Source organism: the organism of the source record quoted next, unplaced genomic scaffold (assembly GCF_019419815.1).
Source record: "Pyrus x bretschneideri cultivar Hongxiangsu unplaced genomic scaffold, Pyrus_bretschneideri_v1 Contig1, whole genome shotgun sequence".
NCBI lineage: Eukaryota > Viridiplantae > Streptophyta > Magnoliopsida > Rosales > Rosaceae > Pyrus > Pyrus x bretschneideri.
In genome coordinates, this window is record NW_025999390.1 from 6,186,791 (window position 1) to 6,213,469 (window position 26,679).

Consider the following 26,679-nt stretch of genomic DNA (forward strand, 5'->3'; position numbering starts at 1 on the left):
GTAGGGAACCATATTTGTTGGAAAATTCCTTTGTCTAGATGCTCAAAAGAGTTGCCAGATGAATCATACAAGCTAATAAGATACGTATATCCTTTGTTCTTTGATTTATTGGAGAATGTATAGGCAGTTACAAGCTGATTCATCATCCTCATGTTTCTTGCCTTCCCTTATCTGATGAGTAACATTTTGTGAGAATAATCGATTAAGAATTGATTTCTTTCGAAAATGTTTTAAATTCAATCCCTATGAAGCTTGAAAACATGATGTACATAGTGCAACAAAGTCTACCTACTTTTGTGAATGTCGCACTTTCTTTTCGTTACAGTCGCCATATTGATGAGTGACATGTACCGCACAGATCGCATCCTATCACTCATTTCATTAAGTTCAGATGGAATATCAATTGAGGAAGACTTGGTTGGACTGATTGAAGACTATGGAGCTGACGCATTTCCATTCATCTAAGAAGAGAAGACAAGAGCTAAGGGCTGCCGATGAAGCAAAGCATGAAGGGGGAAAACTCGAAGAGTTGTTGACGCATCAAGGACGAAACCATGTCTTGTCTAGTGATGGCAGAGAGGTAGAGTTTTAGGCCTCTTTACTTTGGTGCTCATACGAAGAGCTCATGAGCTCCAGTGATCAAGACTTCGAAATCATCCTAGTCTCCACAGACCGAGGCCCAAAAGAGTTTGACTCAACACGAGTAGCATGCCATGGCTTGCCATATCCTACCAGGACAAAACAAGGCAAGACCTTTGTTGAATCTTCGACATCAAAGTGATTCCGGCCCTGGTTCTGATAGGACCGGATGGGAAGGCTATTAGCACAAATGGGAAGGCTATGATCTCCTTGTACGGTGCCAAGGCCTTCCCGTTCACAGAATCGAGGATCAAAAAGCTCGAAGCAGCATTGAGAAATGAAGGAGAGGCATTGCCTCCTCAAGTGAAGGACTTGAAGCATGAACATATGCTTAAGTTGGAGATGGCCAAAGCATATGTGTGTGATTATTGCAAAAAACAAGGGAGGTTTTGGGCATTTTCTTGTGGTGTTTGTGATTATGATCTTCATCCAAATTGCGTAGAAAAATCGTTGTAAAAATAGGTTTTACGAGTTATGAAATTTGTATATCCTGAGAAGTACTGTAAAATGTTGATAAGATAATAAAAAATCTGAAAGTGTGTACTTCTCACTCTCAGCTTAGGTTAGTATGAAATCTGGATCTTGATGCATAAGTAAATGCTTTTAACTGTTATAGTTACGAGCCCTTGTGGAGCATTAGTTGTCATATTCCCAAATAAAATGATATTAACAACATTTTGTATTTGTAACAATAAAACGATTACTTTTGTTAAGAAAACTAAAGTCAAAGTAAAATTTATTAATTTAGAAAACATCATTAATATTACCTGATAAAGGGTGCATTTGTTAAATTAAGTTATCTAGTTTGATGAAATCTTGACTCTTGACTTCTCATATAATGGTATGATGGTTTCACTTTGACTGTACATTTGTTAAACTACTTCTCAAATTAGTCATCCATGCGTGTGCTCATCCTGACCGTTCATGATTGTAAAATTCATGCCCGGGTGCAAGACTGATCATAACCTTTTCTTAATCTCTGTCAATGCGAGTCAGTTTGTATCCGAATTCTTATAATTTGTTTTAAAAGTGAATAACAATGACATGGATGAGAATTTGAAGGAGAGGGAGGGTTGACTGAGAGACAAAATAGTCATTAGATAGGGAGAGGCCAAAACACCAAAACAATCCGCAAATGGTGGAGGATCTCTCATATTAACAACCCAATTGAAGAGAGTGAGATATTTATGGATTCACCAGTGAAAAAATCAAAAGCAGTTTGTTATTCCCAAAAGTGCTTTTTTTCCCTTCTTGTTTGTTGCTATCCAACAACAAAAAAAAAAGGTAACATTAAAGTCAACACAAACACAACACATACTTGAAACGCAAATCCTTTTGTCTCTCTTTGGAGACCCTGCTGCAAAAGAGAGACAGAGGACCTTAAACAAAGATATAAAACTTAAAATCCCACAAAAAAGAAGTTAAAAACCCTTTATTAATTCTGGGATTCTAAGGCTTTGTTTGGTAGTTTGTATTGGAAATTTTGTTTCTTCTTCTTTTTGTTTTCTTCTTATCTCTGAGGATTAAGAAACTACAGGAAAAGAAGAGAGAGAGAGAGAGAGAGAGAGAGAGAGAGAGAGATGTGGCTGCCCAATAATCAAGTGGACAGGAAGGAAGTAGGGAATGGAATTGTGGCAGTGGCTATAGACAAGGACAAGAACAGCCAATGTGCTCTCAAATGGGCAATTGACAATCTCATCAAACCAGGCCAATCTGTTCTTCTCATCCATGTCAAGATCAAGCCTCCTCTATTTTCACAGTCACCTTCTCTTTCCAATTCCACCCCAAGTGCGTACATATTTTCCATGTTTTCGTTTTTAGAGTAGTAATTTTCACGCTCCCATTTTCTTCTTCTGCACTGCTCCCCTCGCTTCCTTTCGTTAACTGTTGCTTGATATGCAATGTCTTTCGTCGTATGTTGCTTGATATGCAAGTTAACTCACTCTTCAAGATTTTTCATAATGGTGTTTGATTTTTGGTTGCAGGAAGTAATCCAAATTGGGACCAACAGTTCGTCTGCAAAGAACCTGATTCCCAAACCCGGGAATTGATCCGACCTTTTCGTGTTTTTTGCGCACGTAAAAATGTGAGTTTGATGAACTTATGCTTGCATTCTTGACCTTAACCTGAACTTTCATATTCATTGAGGTTTCATGTACAATTACATATCTGTTTAGGATTTGAATTTTTGATTGCTTTTTTATACTTTTGCGTTTTCTTTTCTTCTTCAAATTCAGATACAATGCAGAGACGTCGTACTAGAAGACTCCGATGTGACAAAAGCATTAGTCGAATACATTACTCAAAGTTCAATCGAGCATTTGGTTGTTGGTGCATCAGCGAAAACCGGCTTTCTTAGGTAAGTTCCTCCGTTTCTAAGTCAGCAGCCCTTGAACAAATTATTTACCCTCCTAGTTGTGCTATTTGATTGCAAGTTAAATTCCTGAAACTATGAAACCAACTGCCTTCAAATAAATGACAAGACTCTCTAGGGCGTTATGATGCTTCGAATGCTTTGAAATTCCACAGAACATTGTCTTAATTTTTTGAAAAAAAAATTATGTAGATTCAAAGCATCAGATATTCCAGGAAGCTTATCAAAGGCGGCACCAGACTTTTGCAATGTATATGTTGTAGCCAAGCAAAAACTTCAATCAAGGAGGGCCGCCTCGCGTCCTGCCCCCGCCACCTCACCCCTACGAAATCCAGCTTTTAACCACACCCCAAGCGCAAAGCCAGAGCCATATGTCTTCCCACCTTCTGGTAACAAAGGTTAGTTTCTTTCATCACTTAAACATAATCATACCCCACTAATTTTTCGCGAGTCAAGAAACCTTAAAATGTTGAATCCTCTTCCAGGAAATGAAAAGCCACCAGAACCGCAACGTAAATCCCACGATGAAATGGACAACTTCAGGTCAGTAGAAGCACTCAATCTCTCCCTTTCAACGAAGATGGACAAAACGGTGTTTTTAAACATACAGCAAATTTTATCTATTTTGTTGTGAGAACTAACATAGTCGTATCATGGAAAGCAGGTCTCCTTTTACTAGGAAAGGCCCAAATGGGAAGTCATATGCAGATCTCCCTATGCCGGATACTGACATATCTTTTGTTAGCTCTGGAAGGCCAAGCATTGACCGTATCTTTCCTGCGTTTTATAACGAAAACCTAGATTCAGGGAGAGTCACCCCACCGCGAATGTCCAACAGCACGGAAATAGACTTGAACCACAGCTTTGAGTCTATGCAGTACTTTGGACGGAGGTCCGTAGATGTCAACTCCTCTCCACCCACATTCTCCTCGGTTTCTCAGGATAGCGATAGGTTATCCTCTGCATCACAGCCAATGGTAAGTGTATCTAGTCTCTATCTATTTACTAATATGTACTTCTAGTTAAATTTTGTTCCAATAGAAACATTTTATGTCACTTGAAATTTCAGGAAGAGGTGGAGGCTGAAATGAGAAGGCTAAAGCTGGAGCTCAAGCAAACTATGGAAATGTATAGCACTGCCTGTAAAGAGGCACTCTCGGCGAAGCAAAAGGTATGCAAAATTCTATCAGCATTTACACCTGTCATGATTTCACATAGCTCTTATAATTGATGTTATTTTACAGGCGGTAGAACTCCAGCGCTGGAAGTTAGAAGAAGAAAGGAGAATGGAAGAGGCGCGGCTAGCTGAGGAAGCTGCAATGGCTATTGTAGAAAAGGAGAGAGCTAAGTCCAGAGCAGCCATTGAGGCTGCTGAAGCAGCTAAGAGGATTGCAGAACTAGAAGCACAAAAAAGAATCAATGCAGAAATGAAAGCACTTAAAGAACAGGAAGAGAAGAAAAAAGCACTTAACGCTCTGCAACATTCGGATGTCAGGTATAGGAGGTACTCAATTGAAGAGATTGAGGCTGCCACGGAGTTCTTTACAGAATCCCGCAAGATTGGAGAAGGAGGTTATGGTCCTGTATATAGATGTTATCTAGACCACACTCCTGTTGCAGTTAAAGTTTTGCGTCCAGATGCAGCGCAAGGAAGATCACAATTCAACCAAGAGGTATGAAACAAAAAGGCGCGTGTTCCTTTCCAAACAGTTTGACAATATAGGATACTTGTGTTGCCAAACTATGCATTTGGGCCACCAGTTTGGTTGATTCTTGTATTGCTGGGCTGTTGGACAAGAGAAAATTTCATTTCATGACAAGTTTGGAAACATTACTTTTTCTTTGGTTGATTCGCTAATTACTATGAACAGGTTGAAGTACTGAGCTGTATACGGCATCCTAACATGGTTCTCCTGCTGGGAGCCTGCCCGGAATATGGATGCTTGGTTTACGAGTACATGGCTAATGGGAGCTTGGAAGACCGTCTTCTTCGTAGAGGAAACAGTCCACCTCTCTCTTGGCAACTTAGGTTTAAGATTGCAGCTGAAATTGGGACAGGCTTGCTATTCCTCCACCAGGCCAAACCAGAGCCACTAGTCCACCGCGACTTAAAACCCGCTAACATCTTGCTTGACCGCAACTATGTGAGCAAGATCAGCGATGTCGGCTTGGCCAGACTCGTGCCCCCATCCGTTGCTGACACCGTGACGCAGTATCGCATGACATCAACAGCCGGCACATTCTGCTACATAGACCCTGAGTATCAGCAAACCGGCATGCTTGGTGTCAAGTCTGATGTGTACTCTCTTGGGATTATGTTTCTACAAATGATCACAGCCAAGCCGGCAATGGGATTGACTCACCATGTTGAAAGGGCTATTGAGAAGGGGACTTTCGCGGATATGCTAGATCCATCCGTGCCAGATTGGCCGGTTGAAGACACATTGAAGTTTGCCAAACTGGCTCTCCAGTGTGCAGAGTTGCGGCGAAAAGACAGGCCGGACCTTGGAAAAATTATCCAGCCAGAACTTAACAGATTGAGAGGGATTGCCGAAGAGACAATGCACCCAACACTGATGGCTGGTGATCATAGCCCCTCATGCAAATACAGCCAAGTTTCGGTGCAGCTAGTAAGTGTATATGGCCAATAAACTTAGTCCTCTTTCCCTCATCAAAATCCTAATTTCAACCCTGAAAATTGTCGAATGCAATCTAAAAGGTGTTGATTCGTTTTTGCAGGAGGGGAGTGAACCAGGTACAAGATCTACTGAGAGCTAGGAACACCCATCAAACACTCCCCATCATCTCAAACCCTTAGACTATTTAAGAAAACATGTATAAGGATTGTAAGTAATTAAGCAGAACAAAAAAAAATGTACAAGTTTTGTAGATAAACTGACGAGTCGATGAAACTCAACATGTACGTGAGTTTGGTTGCTGGTATTCTAGAGTAGTCAATTTCTTACGATCAACTATCAATTTCTTATATATTCTCTTTGTTGAAACACAAAAAATAGAGGATTCAAATCTTTCGGTACTGCATGTATCTAAATCACTATTCTCAAGTATTCTTTGTCGATAATTGATACAAGTATGAAGAATTGAAACAATCAAATATCCTTAAAGACTACAGATTAACACTACGCTTATGTTTCCAGATGTTTAAGCGATCGAGTCCAATCAAAACCATAGTCGAACTGAAAACCTTCCCTTTTAAAAACGCCATTAAAGAGTCTCTTCAGATAAGCATAATCTGGTTTAGCATCAAACGTCAATGACCTACAGTAATGGAAGTATACCGAAAACTCGGAAGGGTAACCAGAGCATAGCGACTCGATAGAAGTTGACAATTTCTTTTCTGCGATATTCTCATCTTTCTGCTCTTTTGTCCCCGCTTTCAAACCCTGCCAAGGAAGACTTCCTCTTAGAAAGTACAAAAGCACATATCCTAGTGATTCCAAATCGTCCCGGCGGCTTTGTTCAATGCCAAGATGGTTGTTCACGCTTGCATATCTTGCAGTACCTACCAGACTTTTATTGTCTCTGTACGCAATATGCCGATGAGTTAAAGAGTTTCTATACTTCTTAGCGAGACCGAAGTCGATGATGTAAACCTGATTCGCCCGTCGACCCACTCCCATCACGAAATTGTCTGGCTTGATGTCGCGGTGCAGGACTGATTTCGAATGAACAAACTCCACTCGATCGAGCATTTGATCTGCGAGCATGAGAACCGTCTTAAGAGAGAATTTCTTACTGCAAGCTTGGAATAAATCCTCAAGGCTAGGTCCAAGGAAATCCATGACAAGAAAACTGTAGTCTCCTTCAGAGCCAAACGATCTCACGTTTGGAACTCCAGGTCCTCCATGTAGTATTTTATACAACTTTGATTCATACAGCAGTTGTGGATGCCTCGTCTTGGCACTTTCGAGCTTGATAGCAACCTCCTCGTTTGTCTGAATATTACTACCCCGGTAGACCTGTCCAAACGATCCGCTACCGATCTTTCTAACAAGTTGAAACCTTCCATCCACCAAAGGCTCCATATCCCCCAAAACCCTACGACGACAGAAAAACCCTAGCCCTAAATAAAAGCTTAAGATCGAAAACAATTAAGGAATGGTTTTGAAGGGAAGGTGAAGAATCGTCAAAAGGGAGAAAATTCCTGACGAGTAACGACTACGCAACGTTGACTTAATTATAAAACATTACAACCCTAATTAGGAAACCTAACGATTAAAACCCTAATTAGGAAACCTTCCGATTCCAAGATTATTATTACCCTTACTAAATTTTTAATACCACATTTGTACTCCTCCTTTAATTTGAGAGATTTTTCGTTTGATCGGAACATTGAATGATACATATGCCATTATATAAATGATGGGATATGTGTGTTAAAAAATTAATAATTTAAAAAATACAAATTTCCATCACTTATATAAAAACACGTGATGTACCTGTCGATCACAAAGAAATTTTTTTCCTTTGATTCCACATTTGGGCCGGATGTTTTCTTTCCCAATCAATTTGGGCTTTCTACTGTTAAAATATTTCAATGTACTTTTTTCCTACCAATATATATATTATCTTATTTTTTAATTTTTTTGCTTTATTTTTTTAAACAAAAGATATTATTTACATTAAGGATGAGTGGTAGGAAATAAGATACTTTATTAAACATAGTAAAATAAGAGAATTGCTATTAGCACTCCAAAAATCTCATTTGCCACTCCAAACTTTCTATAATTAGAAAGAAAAATACACTTGTGAGGAGTGTATAATAAGATTTTTAGAATGCTAAGTAATACTATTAAATATCTATTCAAAACCAAAACGTAAACATCATGAACGAATCTCTTAATTACATAAAAGACACGCAACTTAATTACATATAGATAAGAATTCTGATGAAATCATTACAAAAAATCAAACCCATAACTGAAAATAGAGATAAAAAAAAAAAGTATGATTTGTATATTCCTGAAAATATTACCCGATAGAAATTGCTAGTAAACCATAAAAACTCCCCACGAGATGGAAGCTACCTACTATTTCCGTTACCAAAAACTCTGCCACAAAGGCACAACTTTGAAATACGAGATTAATTTCCAGCCACTGCATGCTCTGCGATTGTAGCGTTCCATTTTAATGGAGGATGTTTACACGAGGCAATGGGAGGGTCTGCATGTCTTACACCTAATCCAGACAACCAAACTCACATGCGGTGCATGCATCTACTTCAGTTCTCTCTATTCTTCCCTTCCTGTATATCTTGAACCAATTCGCTCTTGTTTCATCAACTAGCAAACTTTGAGTTGCAAAAGTTAAAGAGTGTCTTCGTGTAGTGATGGAGTTCCGTCTCTCAAAAATGCTTACTTTTCTCACTGTAAGTATAATTAAGCTAGCTCCATCTCCTAGTTAATTTATTTGGATTATCCCTTCAAATGATTTTTTTAGTTCAGTCTCTGCATTCTAATTGTTTACTAATTTCGTTGTTTTCTTAAGTAATGATTGTTTAACTTCTACCGTTGCAGCTGACCACACTGGTGGGAATGGCAAGTCATGCAGCTGCTGTGCGGCAGCCGTTGCCTCAACTTTCCTACTGGAACTCCGTCCTGCCGAACACGCCAATTCCAAAAGCTTTTCGTGAACTTATCCATCCTGGAGGTTTGTGTGTGTGTGTCTGTAAATTATTGAAAATTGATAGCAAAATGGTTATCAAACGAGTCTATAGTTTCACGTACGATTATATTGACTATATTGACATGTATGCATACGTATAGTCCCTCACTTGTACTTTGCTTTGGTTTATGTTGCTAAATCTGCAGACTTAGTATCCAAGAACTTTCTCCGTCCTGCTGGCACTGAGAACCAACTTGACAAAGCCACTGATGCTCTTGGCCCTTGTGCTGGCTTGGTCCTCATGGAGAAGGACTTGCACCCTGGAAAAACACTGAAATATGGCTTCCCCAGAGATACCACAAGCAAATCATCACGCTTTGTGTCCCGCCCAACCGCGGAGTCGATCCCCTTCTCATCAAACAAAATGGAAGAAATTCTCAAACGATTTTCGCTGAGGCCGGAATCATCAGAAGCCAATACAATCAAGGAAACCATTGGTTATTGCGAAATGCCGGCCATGAAAGGAGAAGAAAGATATTGTGCTACCTCTTTGGAGTCACTGGTTGACTTCGCCACCTCCGAGCTCGGATCGAATATCCGAACAATGTCGACGGAGATGGAAAGAGGAGCCAACAATGATGTGGAGCAGACTTACACAATAACCGACGGAGTGAAGGTGCTGGCCGAGGACAAAGTCGTCACGTGCCATAAGATGAGCTATCCATTTGCTGTGTTCTTGTGCCATGCCATAGAAAAGACAAGGGCCTACATGGTGCCTATGGAAGGTGCCGACGGGACCAAGGCAAATGCAGTAATTATATGCCATCGAGACACATCTAAATTTGCACCAAACAACTGGGGCTTGTCACAGCTCCATCTTAAACCAGGAGAAGGTCCCCTCTGCCATCTTCTCTCCGACGGACATCTTACCTGGCTTAGAGAGAAAAACCTAGATGAACAATACATAGTTTCAGTTGCCTGATCGTCGTTAATATCTGAAACAGAACCCCATAAGAATGGCGTACTTGTATCTGCTCCATGAAAATAAATAATAACAGGCAGCTGAATAAAAATAGAATCCCATAAGAATGGGGTACTTGTAGATGCTCCATGAAAATAAATCAAGGAATGCCTAGAGAATGGGTTGTTAGTTAATGATGCATTTGAGAGTTCTTTTTGTTCCCAACACTTCCTTACGAAGATCTAGATCCCTATTTCAAAATCTAATTAAAGTAGGTTTACAACCGTTGAATCCCACGACCAGAGGGGAAAGGAGAAAGGTAATTTAAATAAGATTACTCCATTCTAACTGCACATGCACCGAGGCTTTTTCTAATAAAATCACATACCTAACAGATTAAACAAGTAGTAATTACTAAGTTGAGAGCAATATTGATATTGTTAGAGTAGGGTCCTCAGCCCGTCAACATGAAAATTTCAACATGGTACCAAAGTCAAGGGACAAGCTCATACAGCCACGTGATTGGGTGGATCCCTGTTCGCCCCGGATGATTATTTTGTGCAAATTGTGAAACCCTGATTGGGATTTGAGGATCAAAATCGAAGGTGACATGATTAATAAATGATGTCGAGTAGATTTCAAGTCAGATGCCATGACTAAGAGAAGTTAACGTAACTAAAAAACACCCCCATTTCATTAACAAATCCCACAAAATAAGGACGATAATCTCATCTCTAATCACATATTACATGTTACAACATACATAGGAGATCAAAAATTCATGTAACTAAAGATGAATTCCCAATCTGTCACCGGAAAGAAAGAAAAAGATCGACTCACAATCTCGTTTGGAGAACTAGTAAATACACACCACACGCACTGGCAAGAATTGGCACAATGCAATCAAACGCAATAGCAACTCCGCCAAAACCGACTACCAGCTCTAGTGTTAACGGTAATACATTAACTGGTTGCCGGATGAACTATTAGGATAGGCATCATACATAGGTTGGGACCCGCCGGAGTTCAAGGCCATGGACGTGGCACCAGCCTGACTAAAGGCAAGTTGGCGCCGATAAGCCATCAAGTCAGCCGGAGAATAGCCTTGGTTTATACCGGCAGTTGGAAGAATCTGATAGGGCTGGGCAGGAGGAGGTAGTGGATTAGAAGCTATCCCGGCAGGAGTTGGTTTGCTACCCCACGAGCACTGGATGCACGATTACACAAAACAAAAGATGTTTTATCATGACAGAAATAACACTGACTGTAATTTGACTGACCACCAGCGAAAGACGTAAACAGTACAAGTCGTCTGTGTAGGTCAATCGTATGCATAGCAACCCACTGAAAGGTGTCAAGTGTCATTTGCATATGTGCATTGAAGAACAATATGAACGAGGCAAAGGAAGTGTGACCATCAAAATGAAAAATTTGCAGTAGAGTTTCCATTACCTTCATGGACTTTCCATGAATTATCCTGCCATTTCCCATTTGAATAGCCAGGGCTGCTTCATCATGGGTGTTGTATCTCACAAATCCGAAACCTTTATCCCTCTGCACACGTACTTCCTCAATAACCCCAGCCCCAAGAGCATGAAACTGACTATGAAGTTCAGCTTGAGTAACCTGCTAAGGCAAACCAGATTTTCAGCAGGATTTTATGGTTGACAACTTATAGACGTAACCTGATAAGGCAAACCAGTTATGTCATAGGACCAAATTCAAGGTTTAAAACTCATATTCGAAACATAATAATCACTGTTAATCACCTCATGGGAGAGGTTGCCAACATAGACAGTCGTGTACGCTTGATTGTTTTCTGGGGCCTCTTCATTGGAGTTCTCCGGACCTCCATCTGCAAAATAAAGTAAACAGAAGAACTAGCCATCAACATCAAGTCTTGTCTGAACTAACCATCAAGTTCCGGTATAATGACTCATATAATACGGCAACATATACTAGGATCAACCATCAATCTAAGACCTACCTCCTATAGCCAGTTATTTTAAATTGCAATAGCAAAATGCAAAGGTCACCTAGAAGCCCAAAACAAGAAACTTCTGGCCAACCAAGTCAGCAACTTTTCAATCTACCTGAAGATCCATTTGTAAGTACAACGGCGTTTTGAGTGTCACTACTTGGCTTCTCGTCACTAGAACCAGCACTTTTGGTTGCCCAGTTGCATCTTATTTGCCTATTTCCAAGCCATTTACCTACACAACAAAGTCCAGAACACATCAACCATAGCTCAACCAGTATCACAATGTTCTTGCACTGACGAAAACTATGCAGCACGAGGCAACATGTTAGATGTGTTACCTGTTAAATCATTGATAGCACTCTGAGCTTCCTGAAAAAAATTTCCATGAGGCACTTAATCAGTTTAAAATGTACCAGAGTTCTAAGATTGTAAAACCAACACAATAAATAACACAATAAATAAAACAATGGCGTCATGTTAATACCAACTCCTCTAGGTACACAAAGTCAGCACAAATGGTGCAGAAAAACCAATCCGCTATAATAAGCGACATTGCTTTACACATTTTATGTGCACCACTAAGCACATGAAAGAGTGCAACGCACAAGCAACCTTGATGTGATTCAGGGATTTTAAATAAATGTGGGAGAAGATTTAGGCTGGGATGAATCTCACACCAAAACTCTCTAGTTTATACTCACAACAACGTAATACCTGCTGTTCACGGAAAGAAACAAAGCCATATCCCTTTGAGCGGCCAGTTTTGTGATCCCACATGACCCTTGCATCACTGCAAATGATAAAAATGACAAAAACAAAAAGTCTTGTAAAACTAACATCATGCATTTGGAAATTAATAGGGTGATTCAAATTGTTATCCACCCAAGTGGAAACAAGCAATAAACTAAGTGAGAACCCTTACTAAGTTTAACATGAAAAGTTGATGATAGTAATGAGGAAAAATTATAACATGCTACCCTAGCCCCTGGGATATATATCCTACAAATTTGAAAAAAAAAAACGATAATCAAAAGAAACAGGAACTCACGAACAACTAGGATAGAACCTGAAGCAAGCAAATAAAGTTGCATCGGTAACCTCTGGACTAAGATCACCAACAAATATGTTGAAGTGCCCTGATCATTGTAAAATTGCATAAACGGAATGAACCCTAATAAGATTGTAACGACCCGTTGAAAAAATAAAATAAAATTGTAAAAAGAACAGCAGTAGAACAACTGAAGCTCAAAGTAACCTGAAGTATCCTCCCTCTGGCTATTGGCATATGCCCAATTCACCTTAAGTGCCTGACCATAACTGCAAACCAGATTTAGAAATACTAATGAATATAAACAATTCTCGAAGCTATTGACAGACATACAACATACATGGTCGAAGTCAAGAAAGGCAAGAGAATAATAGCCACACTTGTTCTAAAGTAAGTGAATGCTTACAGTTGGCGTCCATGCAGATTCGTTATTGCATGGGCTGCAGAGTGTCGATCATGGTAGTCAACAAATCCATATGACGACTGCCAAAAAAAAATATATATATATACATACAGCCACATCATGAATTCGTAAGGAAAAGAAATCTTGAAGTTGAACATAGGATTCCGATTTTGTTTGCCGCAATTAACAATTTCTCCAGCTAGTTACATATTTTACTTAAGAAATGCATCATGTTACAAGATCAAAGTGTAAGCACTTGTAGAATCATTTCACGACCAATTGGAAAACACTAGATGTCTTATAGATGTGTAGGAGACTCACATTATCGCATATATTTCCGTAAATTGAAGTAAAAAACAGAACCTTCAAAAGAGGAATGACAAAATTATATACAAGGATTCAAAAGAACGCGAAGCATGTGATGTATCATGTACCTTATCCTTTTTTATGAGCTTGCATCCTGCAAGAGGACCAACACTCTGGAAGACTTCAGCTAGAAGCTTATCGGTGACATTTACATGAATATTTCCAACATAGCTGAAACCATCATACCATCAAAATAATAAGTCTTAATTCAAGATATATCCACTTGAATATTAAACGGTATGAACTACTTGAAGTTTCGCTGTCCACTTAAGCTAAAGAACCTTCAAGTAGATAAGCATAAAGATGAATGGGAAGGAAAACAAAAAGAAATTCCAGAAAAGAAAAAATGGAAAACTACTATCTAGCACTTACACACTGTTGCACTGAGACGGGTCAAATCCGGGAGGCAGATTTCCACTTGGGATAGGCTCCATCTGCACATTGTAAAAATATAAAGAAGATAAACAAATAATACTACTCTCAACCAAAGAGTATATAAAATCTTAATCCCCACACAAAAAAAAATTGAATTAACAATTTATATTTGCTGTTCTGATGAATCACATAAAGCTTGAAATTTTAAATAAATTAAGTGAAACCCAATAACTCAAATTATCTAAATTTGTCCACAAACAACAATTTCTTCACAAACAAGAGAGAGAGAGAGAGAGGGAGGGAGGGAGAGAGGGGACCTGAGACATGGCAGCAGCGAGCACGCCAGGATGGTACATGTGTTGTTGTTGCTGCTGAAGAAGTGCTTGCTGCATTATGGCTTCTTGTTGTTGCTGAAGCTTCAATCTTTGTTGCATATTACACTATTCTCCCTAATTTAATTTTTATTATAAAAAAAAACCCAAAAAAATAATCAGAAAAACAGAGGCAGATCACCCATTAAATCCCAGTTTTCAATTTCAATCATTGAAATCAAAGCAAGTGCAAAAACATACAGTAAGAAAGAAATAAACCAAATTGAATTCAATAATCCAAATTCCAGAAAGTCCCAAACTTTCAATCGAAATTCATTTGGGGTTCTGAAGAATTGAACTATTTTTTCTCTTGCAGGTGAAAAATCGGAGTGGCGATAAGATAATTCAGATAAATTGAAACCCAGAAACAAAAATAAATCAAAAAATGGAAAAAGGAAGAGAGAGAGGGGGAGAGAGAAAGAGAGAGAGAGAGGAACCTGAGGGTAGAAAATGGAGCGAAACTCGGTGCGGGTTCTTCTGTGCGTTGTGTCGGAGCAACTTTCTCACAGTGAAAGGCTGAAAAGCAGACGACTCGGGTTCGGGTAGAATAAGATTGTCCCCATTAATCAATCATTGTTTTTTTTTTTTTTTTTTTTTAAATTTTTGCTGTCACATTAATGATTATTTTGTGACTCCAAAATTGTCTTTTGCTTTTGTTTTCATGGAAAATAATAAAAAATGTCTTTTTAATTTCGTATGAGAGACATTTTTCTATGTATCGAAACACAATTTGACTTTGATCCGAGTACACAAAAATTTCTCATTGATTCCGTTTTATTTAAATGTGATGTTTATCTCTCTCTTAAGTGGTTCACGTGTTGTTCAATGTAAGAATGTGGACGGAATGAAAAAATTTGACAACTTGAAAATAATTGGCTATTTATAAAAATTTAGAAAAGTAAATAGAATAGAATGAAAAATTTTGACGACTTGAAAATAATTGGCTATTTATAAAAATTTGGAAAAATAACCCTTATCATATTCTTTCACCTTCCGTAGAGGCCAATTCTCAATTAGATGTGCTCAGCCTGGTACCAAATGAAATTGTTTCCATGAAACAATTAGTACATTATTTAATTGATCAAATGTCATTATTCAGAACAAAATATAAAGAAATTGCAACTTAAATATACTTTACAAAAATGTAAAATTCCCCACCCAAACTTGGAACATGGCTACCAATTACCAGCTAAACTCAATACCGTGTAGCTAGCTAAACTCAATACCGTAATCCTAAAAGACGCCGTATCTACGATGTTACGGTGTATAGTAGGCAAATGCGCAAATTTGACCATACAAAATGGTTTCCTTCACTTCGGAATACTAAGTGATTCAATGCAGGTACGTGCACAAAATAAGGTCGTTTCTTCAATTTGCTCAGCATTTCTGAATTTGGAGCTCGTGCAGTAAGAAGCATCTGCTGAACGAACTTCAGCATCCCACGTTCAGTTGAACCACTTTGTGAGGGGGAATTGGTGAATGTGCATATGAATTGAGTTGTGAAGGGTAGTGATCATCAGAGGGCTGCTTGGGCTTCTTCAATTTGTTCTCTCGTAGGTCGACCAAGTTTTCTTACATTCGTACCAGACAAAAGCTTCAATGCACCCTTGAGGGTGATTTCAGTGGGTTTCTTATGCTGCATGTGCAATTAAGATAATCCAACTCACTAAACTCGGTAAAATCTTGTGCAATGTTGATCAAAACTCTTGACGACATAATTCTGAATGTACATAAAAAGAATACCTTAGGAACAGAAGCAATTGTGCTCCGATGTCTAACCGCAAACCCAACCTTTGAAACCTTTAAAATGACCGGTTGTCCATCAGCTGGATGTTTTCCCTGAAATGAAATTAAAACAGGGAATCAAACAGAGAGAGAGAGAGTGTAAGTTCAAGGATGATGAAGAGCAGGAAACAGAACTCAGCAATAAGAATGAAAAACAAACCAATGTCACAGGATATCGCAGCAACTCCAGCGCATATTCAAGGGTAATGGAGTTCACATCCTTTATCTGAAAAGTAATTTCATGTCAAAATATAGACTCAGATTTCAAAGAAAAGCATGGTGAATCTTCAATACATGTGCACACAAAGATGGAGGGAGGAGAAGCAAAAGGCAAGTAAAAGGCATTGGTAAACTTGAAACGGGCATCGAAATTTTGTTGGTACATCAATGCACTAGTCAAAACAACTACTACGAAAGACAGCACATATTTCAAAACAACTACTACAAAAGACAGCACATATTTAAGTATTATGGATATGATTTTGGACAGCAGTTTTCGAATGAACACAAAAAATGGCAAGAAGATGTGTAAATGAACGAAACAAGAATAAAATGTTCCAATATGTAGTTGCAACACAACTTTTACATACATGGGATGCATTGGCTCTTCTAGGTAAATAAATCTTCCTGTCTTCACCAAGTTGTACATAGCATCCGTAAGGACCTTTCTTCAAAAGAACCTGAAAGAGTACATAGGCCTTTTTTGGTGTAAACGTAACTTGCAAATAATAAATTCAAGAAAGGCCACTGCTCCACACTTAGAGCAACAAAATATCAAAATTCAAAGCAAACCTTTTCATTGGAAAGTGGACTTAGACCTAGCAGTTTTGGTTCCTCCATGCTGCTGTTCTTTTTTTGACCATCTTCTTCTTCTTCTTCTTCATCACCGTAGAATGTCTTAGCAATGTATCTATTTACAGCAACAATAGGAAACATTGATCAATTATGGATAGTGATTTTTCTTTCACTACAACTAAGACAAATTTAGGCCAACAAAATGCAACTTGAAACTAGAACAAAGCTCAGCAATTTCAGTTTATTATGTTATAGAAAGGAGCCATGTCTGATAACTCAATCTTTCGTTTCAGTTTAAATGACCTGGAAATACATAGTCAATTGACTTGCCAGCTCTGCCTATATATGTAGGCACACGGCCACGGGCAATGAAACTGGTAATTGTTTGTTACTCTGAATTTTCCTTTTCCATTCTTGTCACTTGTACTGCTACTGGCAATAGAATGATCAACTCACAATATAGCCCACATGCATGAGACTAAGTTTTACTTATACCATAGCTTTTCATACTCACTTGCACTGTGGGTGTTGATCACAACCTATAAAATAGCCAGCACCGAACCGACTCACTTTGAAAATCAAACTGCCTTCCGCACAACTGAAACATGTCCAAGTTAAAATTGTAATGTGTTAGAAAAATGTTCTCAAGAAAACAGTTTCAATCACAACATAAATTACATGCTAGTGACAGCATCTGCATACTATGGGCATGTCCTGCTTTGGTCGGGAAGAGAAGCAAACAAGAAGTCTCCAAATTTCTTCTCCATCATCTTCTCTACCTGTGTAATTGAATGGCTTATTATAAACAGGAAAGTTCTTCCAAGTACAGGTATTTTACAAAAAGAGGCTTGATTTTAACGAAGACCCAATTATGCAGAATAATGAACTAAAAATTTTACTTTAGTTTCCTTTTTTTTTCTGTTACCTTCCTGTTCTTATTACTTTCCTGTTTCCAGTAAGTTTGGGATTGCAATCCCGTTTCTAGCAAGATTACGTCATTATATAAATACATACTTTGTAATTCAGTTGAAGCAGAATTGATAAGACTTGAATGATTTATTAAACAGATTTTCTCCCTGAGTATCTTTGTTTCTCCTTCTTCCCTTCCGTCACTATAATTTATGTATCAAATCATGGGTCTTCTTGCCATATTCTCCTTGTGCTGACTATCTATCACTCTTCTCTTGAACTCTAATTCTCTCTCTTCTAAATCCGTCTCTAATTTCTAAATCCTTGGTGCTTGTTCTACAAACCAAATCTTACCTGATGAATATGAACAGTACTGGTACGTTCACAATAAGTGCTGAATCGGGTCCAATAATCTTTAAGGAGGCCTTTCCATTCAGTCAAGCCAGCAGAGACATTATCAAGCTGGATCAAAAGTGAGAGACAAAGAAGTCAGTCACCAGGAACAAATATTATACGCATTAATAATTAACAATGACAGAACAACATTGCTTGATGGAAGAAATATTATACGCATTAATTCTTTTCTATTACAAAATAATTAACTTATACTGAAAAATGTAATAGTCAATATACAATTACCTCAGTCTCCATGTCAGCAGTAAAACTATAATCTGTGACCTCGGAAAAATGGTCGCTGAGAAATGCTGACACCTAAAAGTAAGAAAAATAAAATAAAACAAATTAGGAGGCCGTAAGGAAAATCAACATATCTCATGGACTCAGCGATTGAGGAATCCAGAGTTAAGTATGCTCTTCAACTAAGAACTATCGAGAAACTAATGAAAAGGCAACCAAGAAACCAGCAAAAAATAATATAAAATGGCACAACTTAGGGTTTAGGGGGAAAATTCCACATAACAATGGACTTGCATGGATCTACAAGAGAGCATGTAAAGGTCTTTTCCGTTTCTTTGATTTGCATTAATTCAAAAGGAATGCCGGAACATACCATACGACCACGAAATTCTGGATGTAATACACGGCTTTTCACTGTCACATAGTTTCTACCCTGGCACCACAAATCAATAAGAGATCAGAATATTGTTAGTTTAAAAAATCACAATAAAAAGACCGGCCAAAATACTTCCCGGAAATTGTTGACAAGACACAAGTTTGACAAGAAATAAGAAGTTCTTGAGAAACTACTAATAAGGTTTCTAAGGATATGAGATAGACATAACTCAAAAGTTGTGTACAATTTCCGTTAGAATAATACATTTAAACATATGATCAAAGAAAACCTGACAATTTGAACACATTCAACTACCTGTAAAACCTTCAGAGTGCTCACATATGTTGAAGGTCTTCCAATCCCAAGCTCCTCCAATTTCTTAATCTATAGAACGCAACAACACAAGGGTCAGAAAACCAACGCTAAACAAAGGTACACCAGTTATAACACTAAATTAAAGCGTTTGTTATGATTAAACCTTCCATGTATGGAAGTACATTCAAATAGTAGAAACACCTCTGGAGGCGTCAAATTTGAAGTAGTCCTTATTGGCAATAGATTCAGAGTCCCCCCTTCCAAAGACAATAACTAAAGAAATCTAACAGCATTTCTTGTATAATGTAAAACCAAAATAAAATATTACCAGTGCTGCCTCAGAGTAGCGGGGAGGAGGTTGAGTATGGTGCTCCTTGAGTTCCACTTTACCAATATCTAATGGATCCCCATACTACAGAATCAAAATAAAACACTTAATCAAGCAACAACGCTGGCACATCAAGGAAACTTTTACAAACATTCAAAGATTAAAAAAAAAAAAAAAAAAGGATAAATCTCGTATGAAATTGAACTGAATAAGAGTTATATGTTGCCCTTATGAACTAAAGGTGCCATACCACCTGCTAACAGGCTAAGAGCCATATATGGTTCCACATTGTATTCAATACCATAGGCTCTTATCTTGAAATTAAGACAGGGCGTGTGTATTTGAGCATATGTGGGTGGGGGTAATAAGAGTCCAAATTTACCTTTAATGAATTAAGAAGTACAAAAGCTTCATCATGACTGTTTTCTTCATGTTCTTTATATTTGACTGCTTGAGCTTCCATGTCCTAAAAATTAGAAATTAAACACGCTCAAAATCTCACATAAAAGCATGCAACAAAGTGCAAATTTAAGATACGGCATCAAATCAATCACATAAAAGTCAAGCTACATGAATAAGAGGCTATTTACTTTCCAAATCCAGACATAAAAACTGCCTTTTAAAAACAAATAATAATGCAATTATATGGATTTGTGCAATTCCCAATTTGGATCCTATGACTAATAGATATGATAAATTCATGACACCAAAAGTTAAACCAGCATATAAGCTCGTATAAGTAGCAATATTTGAACATTTCATGGGTGTTAAAGTGTATCCCCTTATAAAGAAAAAAATAGCAAAGTCATACCATAACTGAAAAACATTAAAAAGATTCCATTGTTTAGCATAACAAGAGTTGATTCAGTTTACTGATACTCAAGGATTCCCTCCAGTTTCAGTGACACAATTTTAGAAATGAAAATGTGTTATGATGGTGGCACATGAGCCAAATGCATATGTTTACAACAACATTAAGATGGAAAACAGAATTATACCCGGAAGACTGCCTGATATCCAGGGAACTCAACCCTTGAGGACGAAGTGCAGAGAACAATGGAGTTGTGAGCATTTCCAATATCAAGATGTATCTGGTAGATTGATGGGGAAATGAATAAGGCAAGAGATGATGAATTTGCATTGCATATGTATGAATGGAACATAAGAACAAGGATATGAGGAAAAGTCAACAAGTTAATGCCTTTTCTTTTTGACAAAGAATGTGCTGCTTCTGTCACTATAACCTATGAGAACCAGAGTTTTAGCATTAAACTTTGAATAAATTAAATTTCAGTCACTTGTACTCTTCTCAGCAAAGTATATGCTAACACCTAGGAATTGTTCTAAATAGCATCCAATTAGGTCTCCCTGAAATACATGGTGAGGGTTCAAATAATAGGAAGCAAACTGTGTTTTCCTCTCTTAATTTCACCCTCTATTCCAGGTTTAAGAATGCATAACAACTGTGAGCCTTTTTTTCTCAGAAATAGAAAACATGATGATGACTGCATAACAAAGTAAAGTCGATTTATGTTATGTAGCACAAATCGACAAACAATCCTAACGTGGTATAAAATGGACTTTTAACATTCCTATCTATCACGGCAATACACAGTGTTACTCATAAGCTGGAAATTACTGTATTCCCACTATGATGACAGTTCAGATGCACACCACGCATGTACTGAACTTTATAAGATAATAAAAAATAAAAATAAAAAACATAGATTGAAGACGGTGGAACTACAGTGTACAACAAAGTACAGTAACATATATTAAAGATATTCTAGAAATGCAACTACTTGTCAAAAAAGAAGAAACAGCGTGGAAATAATTAATTTTTTACATAAAAATAAATTATTCATATGAGAAAACATAAATTTGCAGCCTGCATTATTACGATGTTGACCAATGGATAATAACAGTTATTTTTGCAGCCTGTTTGTTCCCATCAACTAAAAGAGAAGAATTTTCAATATGTTGTATTCTAACCTGCTCAATTGTAGCAGGCTCCATCTGACATGCCACTGTCCGACACCAAATAAGAGTGTACAACTTCAGGGAATCTTCGTCAAGTACCCCACGGAGCAATGCTTAGATTCCAAGAAGAAAATTTTATAGTCAGTTCAATAGAATGAGCCTATCAACAGATTAATTGTACATCTGAGAAACTTGCTTCAAAAAAATGTAGAAATTTTCACGTAGCATGCAAAATTGTTTAGTTACATGGCAATCTTCGAACATCAGTGGGTCTGATTGCTTCATGGGCCTCTTGGGAATTCTTCACTTTCTTAAAAAATTTGCGTGCACTTTCTGATGCAAAATTCTGTCCATACCTGCATCAAAGGAATATTGTTTTAAACGAAAAACATATAGATCTCATTGCACAAGTATAACCACAAATAGTGGAAACTTATAGGTCACTTCTCCATTACGGGAACAAGTATTTATATGAACTAAGTTTGGAAACTATAAGTCATTTTAAGCTCTCACTCTCAATGCTTTAGGCCAATGGTGATTCCAAAAACTGGGCAAATTAAATTTCAAACCTTAAAAGCTAAAAAACTATTAAGTTTTGAAACTGTAGGCTGAAATAAGCATAAAATATATTAGAACAGTTCTGGATTGAATAAAAACATGAAACTACTTGTTCAGGACCCTGGGAAAATACACTTGCATGATGGAAAAAAATGACAGCATAAAGACGTGAACATGCATATCATTGTTTAGCATTACATCTAAATTTAAATTCCAAATAAAATAGAAGCCATCTTGACATTTATCTGCAGCACCTTTCAATGACCAAGGAGCGCACATCCTTACAGGCTTCATCAGAAATCTGAAGAAATTAAAAGCCATCAGTATTAGAAATAATGATAGATATCACTCTCAACTAGAAATGAATTTTATATGAATCATTGAGACAGTGTAAATCACGCGCACATGCAAACAATCAGCATATGTTGTAGTAGTTACCATCACAAAGAAACGAAGTACATTTATAGTCCTAAGCAAACTGAACAGAAAATTAGCTGCCTTAGACAAACACTACCCCATAAAATTCATCTTTTTACATTGTGCAGTATGAAAGAAACCAATTTGCAACTCGGGAATTTTAAACACTACATACCATTCCACAAGAGCAGTTCAGTTCAGTTATGAAAATAATTAACTAGAAAGAAGAATATTATAATCAATTAAAAATCCTATTTTAAAATTTTCTTTTTAACATTACATTGGTTCAGGTATATCCCAATCCCAAATTAATTAAAATTTGATCACCCAAAGAGAAGGCAATAGAAATGTAAAAAGGAACCAGCCATCAAAAACATTGACAGACAAGAAACTCAATCAAGTTTTTGTGCAAAAAGATACATACATGTAGTCCATCTGTTCGAGTGTATGTGATCAAACCCATTGCTTTACCATCAGATAACTGAACCCCCTCGTAAAGTTTCTGTGCAAGCTGCAAATATAATGTATCTTCCATTAGACAGACAAATATAATGTATCTTCCATTACCCAGACAAGTATTTGTGTGTGTGTGTATACGATGCATATCCTTAAAGCAAATAAAAAAGTATACATACGGTTTTCAATTCAAAGGATGAAATCATAAGATTAACTGAATCAAAGAAAAAACTAGTGGCTAGAACAGAAGAGGAATGGTGAAATAAAAAATTTACAACTCTTTCTGGTAATTACAAATGTTGGTTCATTTCAGAACATCATATGCTTTGCACTTCAAATTAGAAAAATAGAATCATAGCAGTAAGGTCACCATTAGGCTGGTTTTGTTTTGTAAAGCCATCTTTCTTCTTCATAAGAAGATAATACAACTATACGATAACAGTACAGAACATAAACAGCAATGTTTGAAGTGATACAACATTCCATATGCACAGAACTGATATGAAATGTTTGAAATGATATCAATAATGTCTAGTGTGATAACACTAGCATGTGTATCCTGATAGTGATACAAGATTTCATATGAACTGGATAACAGCCACTATAAATCTGGACAGGAAAGTTGATCAACAATTGTGAAAAAAAAAATATCCTTCAGAGCAGAAGAAACAACCCCAAAGCTAATAAAAACATTATACTATGAAGCAATGATAATGAATAAAATATAGGGATAATTGTCTAAAGCTCTTTAGATGGAGGAAATCAGAAGATAAATGCTCTCACGAGCGCACCTTCATTGTATATGCTGCACTGAAATGCAATTTGTTGGCAGCATCCTGCTGAAGTGTGGATGTTATATACGGCGTGGGAGGATTCTTCCGCATTTTGTTTTTCTTAGAATTAACAACTTGAAAATTTTCTGAATTAATCTGCTGTTCAATTTCTTTTGCTTCGGTATGAGAACTGATAGAAAATTGATTTAGCTTTTTGGAATCATACTGGGCCAAGTGTGCTGGGAAGGATGGAGCATTAACTGATGAAACATTTTCTTTTTTCTTCAATTCAATCGCAGCAGTCCAATATTCCTGTGGTCTAAATTCATCAATTTCCATTTCTCTATCGCACAGAAGAGCCAGTGCAGCAGATTGGACTCGCCCCGCAGATTGGCAACCTGGTAGTTTCCTCCATAACAGTGGTGAAATGTTAAATCCAATCAAATAATCAAGTGCACGCCGTGCAAGGTAAGCATGGACCAAGTTCTCATCAATTTCTCTTGGAGCTTGCAGCGCGCTTTTGATAGAGGCCTCAGTGATTTCATGAAAAACAACCCTGGCTACGGTAATATCTTCACGTAAAGCATCCTGTTGTTGCAGCATCTCAATAATATGCCAAGCAATAGCCTCTCCTTCACGATCAGGATCTGATGCAAGAATAAGAGTTTCTGCTCTGATGAACAAGGTGAGAGAAATAATAAATTCAGAAACATCGCCCCAAAATGAAATTAAGAGAGAAATACTTACGATGGAAAGTTCAATATCATTCCCATACATTAGCAGCTAGTATTGTTAGTAGCTTGTGGCTAATTGGATGTGAATGAAAATGATAAGAAATCATACCCTGTTAGCGCAACCTTTATGCTATTTAGAGGAGTCCAGGCGGCAGATGGAACTTCCCACACCATACTAAAATCATCATCAGGCCGTACAGATCCGGACCTAGCAGCCAAGTCCCTTACATGACCATAGCTAGGAAGAACTTCAAACATATCACCAAGATAACCCTGAATAACCTTTGCCTTTGTAGCAGACTCCACCACCACCACAGTTTTCCCAGTTGCAGGGTACAGCTGCTTCAGTGTCATTTTCCCATGAGGTTTCACTCCGCCTATTTTTTGTGGTATAAGTTTCTGTGGCGACTTGGTATCTGAATTTATTAATTTTCCCCTTCTAAAAGAGTTCCCACTTTTCTTCTTTGGCTGGGGTTTTGTTGAAGAACCATCAGCAATTTCCAAGGGAGTTTTCGCAGCTAGGTTCAACTGAAAGTCTGCAGTGTTAGTTAAAATAGTAAACATAAGATTCAATCCTAATTCTACTAAAAAATTTATAGTTGCTATTTGCTAACCTCTGAAACCTCCACTGACTTTTCGCCACTTTTGGCACCAGCAGATTTCTTTGGTTGAGAAGTAACCTTAGAACTTTGTGACATAGCAGCTTCTGCTGGAGGATTTGCAGCAGAAATTTGTTCTGTAGTTTTCTTGCTCTTCGACCTCTTTTTCCCTTTGACTTTAGAGACCTGGGTATCATTTCTTATAGGAGAATTGGAAAACAAAGATCCCAACTTTCCTGCCCCCTTCTCACTTCCAACTTTCTGTTCGGTTAAGGCTTTTACTTCAACATCTTTAGAGATACTAGAATCAGTAACTTTGGTTTTGCTTTGAGCTGCTAATGCCTTTTCCCATTTCTTGCATTTAATAAGCCTTCTGAAAAAAAACATATTTCCACTATTCCTGCCATCTTGGACACCCACAGTCTCTCCTTTGTTTATCACAGATGGAACTTGAGAGAAAAATCTCTTGGGAAAAGCTCCAGCACCATGATTAGATAAACCTAATCTGCAACTATTCTTAAAAGAGCCACAACTGAAAATACCAGCAAGCCGTAAAGAATTAAGCGAACCATGTTTTAAATGAGAATGAAAGGTAAAAGCGCATTCAGACCCATCGCCACTTCTTCTGAAAGGATGAAAATTTGGCCCAACCTTCGAAGGGTTGGCCGTGATCATGCAAGAAACTCCGGGCTTTTTTAATCTATGCCGAGAATAATTTCTGTATACATTCGTTGTCAAATTTGACGAAGATGGTAAGCAAGCGCATGGATAAGCCTCAAACGCCCTCCACTGCAGCTGTAACACCAAAATGTTGCACGTCACTATAAGATTTTCTGGGAGTTGACACCAAAAAAAACACACACACACACACACACAGAAAACAAAAAATCCGAATATCCCGTGTTGCATTAGTTAGCACAACCAAGACAATTTAATCAAACCCAACAAGAATCTACGCATAATCTTCGAATTCGTCGATAAAATGTCCCATTCCAAGTGAAAAAGCTTCAAACTTCAATCTCCAATAACCAAAACATCCCCCAATTTTACCGTAAATAAACAACCCACAAAGATAACCAACTAATATAATTACAATCACTTGAAAAAATTGGCCTTCTGGGAAATGCATGAAATTAAAGAAACCCCAGAAGATGGAAATAACAGAGTATCAAAAATGAAAGGGGAAAGTGGGAACCTTGGCCATGGAGCGGCGGAGACACAGGGCGGAGGCAGCGAAGGTGTTTGAGAAAATGAAGGAGGAAGCGGTGGACAGCCGTTTAGAATGTATCATCGCCATGCCAGTTTCATTTGCTTAACGCAAACAAATATAAGAGTGAGCTGAGTTTCGAATGTTTTGTTATATAGTCAGAGAGAGAGAGAGAGAGAGAGAGAGAGCGGTTACGAAACAAAGGGTTTTGATCGAAGGGTTTTAGGGCAGGTTTTCGGATTCGGGTATGTAGTCCGGGTACCGGCTTCAAATTCTGTTCCAATATTTATGGGCCATTTGTGGCAGAATTTGTTACTTGCTACAAACCTGCAGCGGATAGGGGGTGCCCCGTAGGTATGCAGCGGGACTCATCTTTCTCGTGCGATTAATTAATTTAATGTCATGTTTAGTTATAAGTTACACTAAAAGTTGTTATTTGACATTTATTAGTTCAAATTCTCATCTTAAACAATGATTTGAAGAGAAAAATTTTAATCATTAAAACAATTCACTTACGTTCGAATACTAAACTTGAATATTATCTCACTCACCGTTAAGTCACATAAAACTATATCATTGTATTGGCATCTCAACCCTCCAACATAACCTTAAATGTTGAACCATAACCATATATGTTCAATTGAACCAAGCCTTGGATCTCAAACATG

The 26,679-nt window shown here is 37.7% G+C and overlaps 5 protein-coding genes and 1 pseudogene across 9 annotated transcripts; 3 read left to right on the forward strand and 3 right to left on the reverse strand.

Moving 5' to 3' along the window:
* Nucleotides 1-97: 97 nt before the first annotated feature.
* LOC103957572 lies at nucleotides 98-1,134 on the forward strand (annotated as a pseudogene).
* Nucleotides 1,135-2,067: 933 nt separating this feature from the next.
* On the forward strand, nucleotides 2,068-5,933 carry LOC103957523 (U-box domain-containing protein 35-like). The gene is made up of 10 exons (XM_018649920.2): nucleotides 2,068-2,427; nucleotides 2,625-2,725; nucleotides 2,877-2,998; nucleotides 3,206-3,411; nucleotides 3,499-3,556; nucleotides 3,678-3,990; nucleotides 4,083-4,184; nucleotides 4,258-4,686; nucleotides 4,885-5,643; nucleotides 5,753-5,933. The coding sequence occupies exons 1-10, from the start codon at nucleotides 2,220-2,222 to the stop codon at nucleotides 5,789-5,791; spliced, it is 2,337 nt and encodes a 778-aa protein (XP_018505436.2). The 5' UTR covers nucleotides 2,068-2,219; the 3' UTR covers nucleotides 5,792-5,933.
* Nucleotides 5,934-6,042: 109 nt separating this feature from the next.
* Nucleotides 6,043-7,195, reverse strand: LOC103957524 (casein kinase 1-like protein 1). The gene has a single exon (XM_009369702.3). It carries the CDS (start codon nucleotides 7,057-7,059, stop codon nucleotides 6,160-6,162), a length of 900 nt encoding a protein of 299 aa, XP_009367977.2. The 5' UTR covers nucleotides 7,060-7,195; the 3' UTR covers nucleotides 6,043-6,159.
* Nucleotides 7,196-8,363: 1,168 nt separating this feature from the next.
* On the forward strand, nucleotides 8,364-9,620 carry LOC103957525 (BURP domain-containing protein 5-like). The gene is made up of 3 exons (XM_018649898.2): nucleotides 8,364-8,402; nucleotides 8,551-8,683; nucleotides 8,800-9,620. Exons 1-3 carry the CDS (start codon nucleotides 8,364-8,366, stop codon nucleotides 9,618-9,620), a joined length of 993 nt encoding a protein of 330 aa, XP_018505414.2.
* A 651-nt stretch (nucleotides 9,621-10,271) lies between these two features.
* Nucleotides 10,272-14,638, reverse strand: LOC103957526 (RNA-binding protein 208). 3 transcript variants are annotated; one of them, XM_009369704.3, is made up of 13 exons: nucleotides 14,581-14,638; nucleotides 14,090-14,221; nucleotides 13,770-13,831; nucleotides 13,466-13,568; nucleotides 13,035-13,111; nucleotides 12,836-12,897; nucleotides 12,629-12,716; nucleotides 12,295-12,370; nucleotides 11,919-11,949; nucleotides 11,693-11,812; nucleotides 11,369-11,454; nucleotides 11,052-11,225; nucleotides 10,272-10,806 (listed from the first exon to the last, which is right to left on the reverse strand). In XM_009369704.3, the coding sequence occupies exons 2-13, from the start codon at nucleotides 14,204-14,206 to the stop codon at nucleotides 10,549-10,551; spliced, it is 1,254 nt and encodes a 417-aa protein (XP_009367979.2). In that variant the 5' UTR covers nucleotides 14,207-14,221; nucleotides 14,581-14,638; the 3' UTR covers nucleotides 10,272-10,548. The 3 variants fall into 3 exon arrangements, with proteins under 3 accessions (XP_009367979.2, XP_048438051.1, XP_048438048.1); XM_048582094.1 differs by having other exon boundaries at nucleotides 14,090-14,212; nucleotides 14,581-14,615; XM_048582091.1 differs by having other exon boundaries at nucleotides 14,090-14,249; nucleotides 14,578-14,604.
* A 536-nt stretch (nucleotides 14,639-15,174) lies between these two features.
* On the reverse strand, nucleotides 15,175-26,165 carry LOC103957527 (DNA topoisomerase 1). 3 transcript variants are annotated; one of them, XM_048582080.1, is made up of 22 exons: nucleotides 26,000-26,165; nucleotides 24,820-25,599; nucleotides 24,315-24,733; nucleotides 23,490-24,144; nucleotides 22,667-22,753; nucleotides 22,080-22,126; nucleotides 21,514-21,623; nucleotides 21,280-21,380; nucleotides 20,286-20,378; nucleotides 19,670-19,753; nucleotides 19,288-19,371; nucleotides 18,960-19,028; nucleotides 18,642-18,701; nucleotides 18,272-18,343; nucleotides 17,987-18,094; nucleotides 17,426-17,502; nucleotides 17,238-17,321; nucleotides 16,721-16,838; nucleotides 16,519-16,608; nucleotides 16,089-16,154; nucleotides 15,887-15,982; nucleotides 15,175-15,779 (listed from the first exon to the last, which is right to left on the reverse strand). In XM_048582080.1, the coding sequence occupies exons 1-22, from the start codon at nucleotides 26,099-26,101 to the stop codon at nucleotides 15,660-15,662; spliced, it is 3,522 nt and encodes a 1,173-aa protein (XP_048438037.1). In that variant the 5' UTR covers nucleotides 26,102-26,165; the 3' UTR covers nucleotides 15,175-15,659. The 3 variants fall into 3 exon arrangements, 1 of the variants encoding a protein (XP_048438037.1); XR_007257543.1 differs by lacking the exons at nucleotides 15,175-15,779; nucleotides 15,887-15,982; nucleotides 16,089-16,154; nucleotides 16,519-16,608 and having other exon boundaries at nucleotides 16,787-16,838; nucleotides 17,238-17,328; XR_007257544.1 differs by lacking the exons at nucleotides 15,175-15,779; nucleotides 15,887-15,982; nucleotides 16,089-16,154; nucleotides 16,519-16,608 and having other exon boundaries at nucleotides 16,787-16,838; nucleotides 17,402-17,502.
* Between the last annotated feature and the right edge of the window lie 514 nt (nucleotides 26,166-26,679).

Excerpts from the sequence above, each read along its gene's own strand:
- LOC103957523 (XM_018649920.2), top strand. The coding sequence starts at position 2,220 with ATGTGGCTGCCCAATAATCAAGTGGACAGGAAGGAAGTAGGGAATGGA. Across the intron at positions 3,412-3,498 it reads CCCACCTTCTGGTAACAAAG|GAAATGAAAAGCCACCAGAA; the intron begins GTTAGTTTCTTT and ends ATCCTCTTCCAG. Across the intron at positions 4,687-4,884 it reads GATCACAATTCAACCAAGAG|GTTGAAGTACTGAGCTGTAT; the intron begins GTATGAAACAAA and ends TACTATGAACAG.
- LOC103957524 (XM_009369702.3), bottom strand. The coding sequence starts at position 7,059 with ATGGAGCCTTTGGTGGATGGAAGGTTTCAACTTGTTAGAAAGATCGGT.
- LOC103957525 (XM_018649898.2), top strand. The coding sequence starts at position 8,364 with ATGGAGTTCCGTCTCTCAAAAATGCTTACTTTTCTCACT. Across the intron at positions 8,403-8,550 it reads AAATGCTTACTTTTCTCACT|CTGACCACACTGGTGGGAAT; the intron begins GTAAGTATAATT and ends CTACCGTTGCAG. Across the intron at positions 8,684-8,799 it reads TGAACTTATCCATCCTGGAG|TCCCTCACTTGTACTTTGCT; the intron begins GTTTGTGTGTGT and ends GCATACGTATAG.
- LOC103957526 (XM_009369704.3), bottom strand. The coding sequence starts at position 14,206 with ATGCAACAAAGATTGAAGCTTCAGCAACAACAAGAAGCCATAATGCAG. Across the intron at positions 11,813-11,918 it reads TGCTATCAATGATTTAACAG|GTAAATGGCTTGGAAATAGG; the intron begins GTAACACATCTA and ends TTTGTTGTGTAG. Across the intron at positions 11,226-11,368 it reads TTGGCAACCTCTCCCATGAG|GTTACTCAAGCTGAACTTCA; the intron begins GTGATTAACAGT and ends TTGCCTTAGCAG.
- LOC103957527 (XM_048582080.1), bottom strand. The coding sequence starts at position 26,101 with ATGGCGATGATACATTCTAAACGGCTGTCCACCGCTTCCTCCTTCATT. Across the intron at positions 18,702-18,959 it reads GCACTCTGAAGGTTTTACAG|GGTAGAAACTATGTGACAGT; the intron begins GTAGTTGAATGT and ends TTGTGGTGCCAG. Across the intron at positions 18,344-18,641 it reads CAGAATTTCGTGGTCGTATG|GTGTCAGCATTTCTCAGCGA; the intron begins GTATGTTCCGGC and ends TCTTACTTTTAG.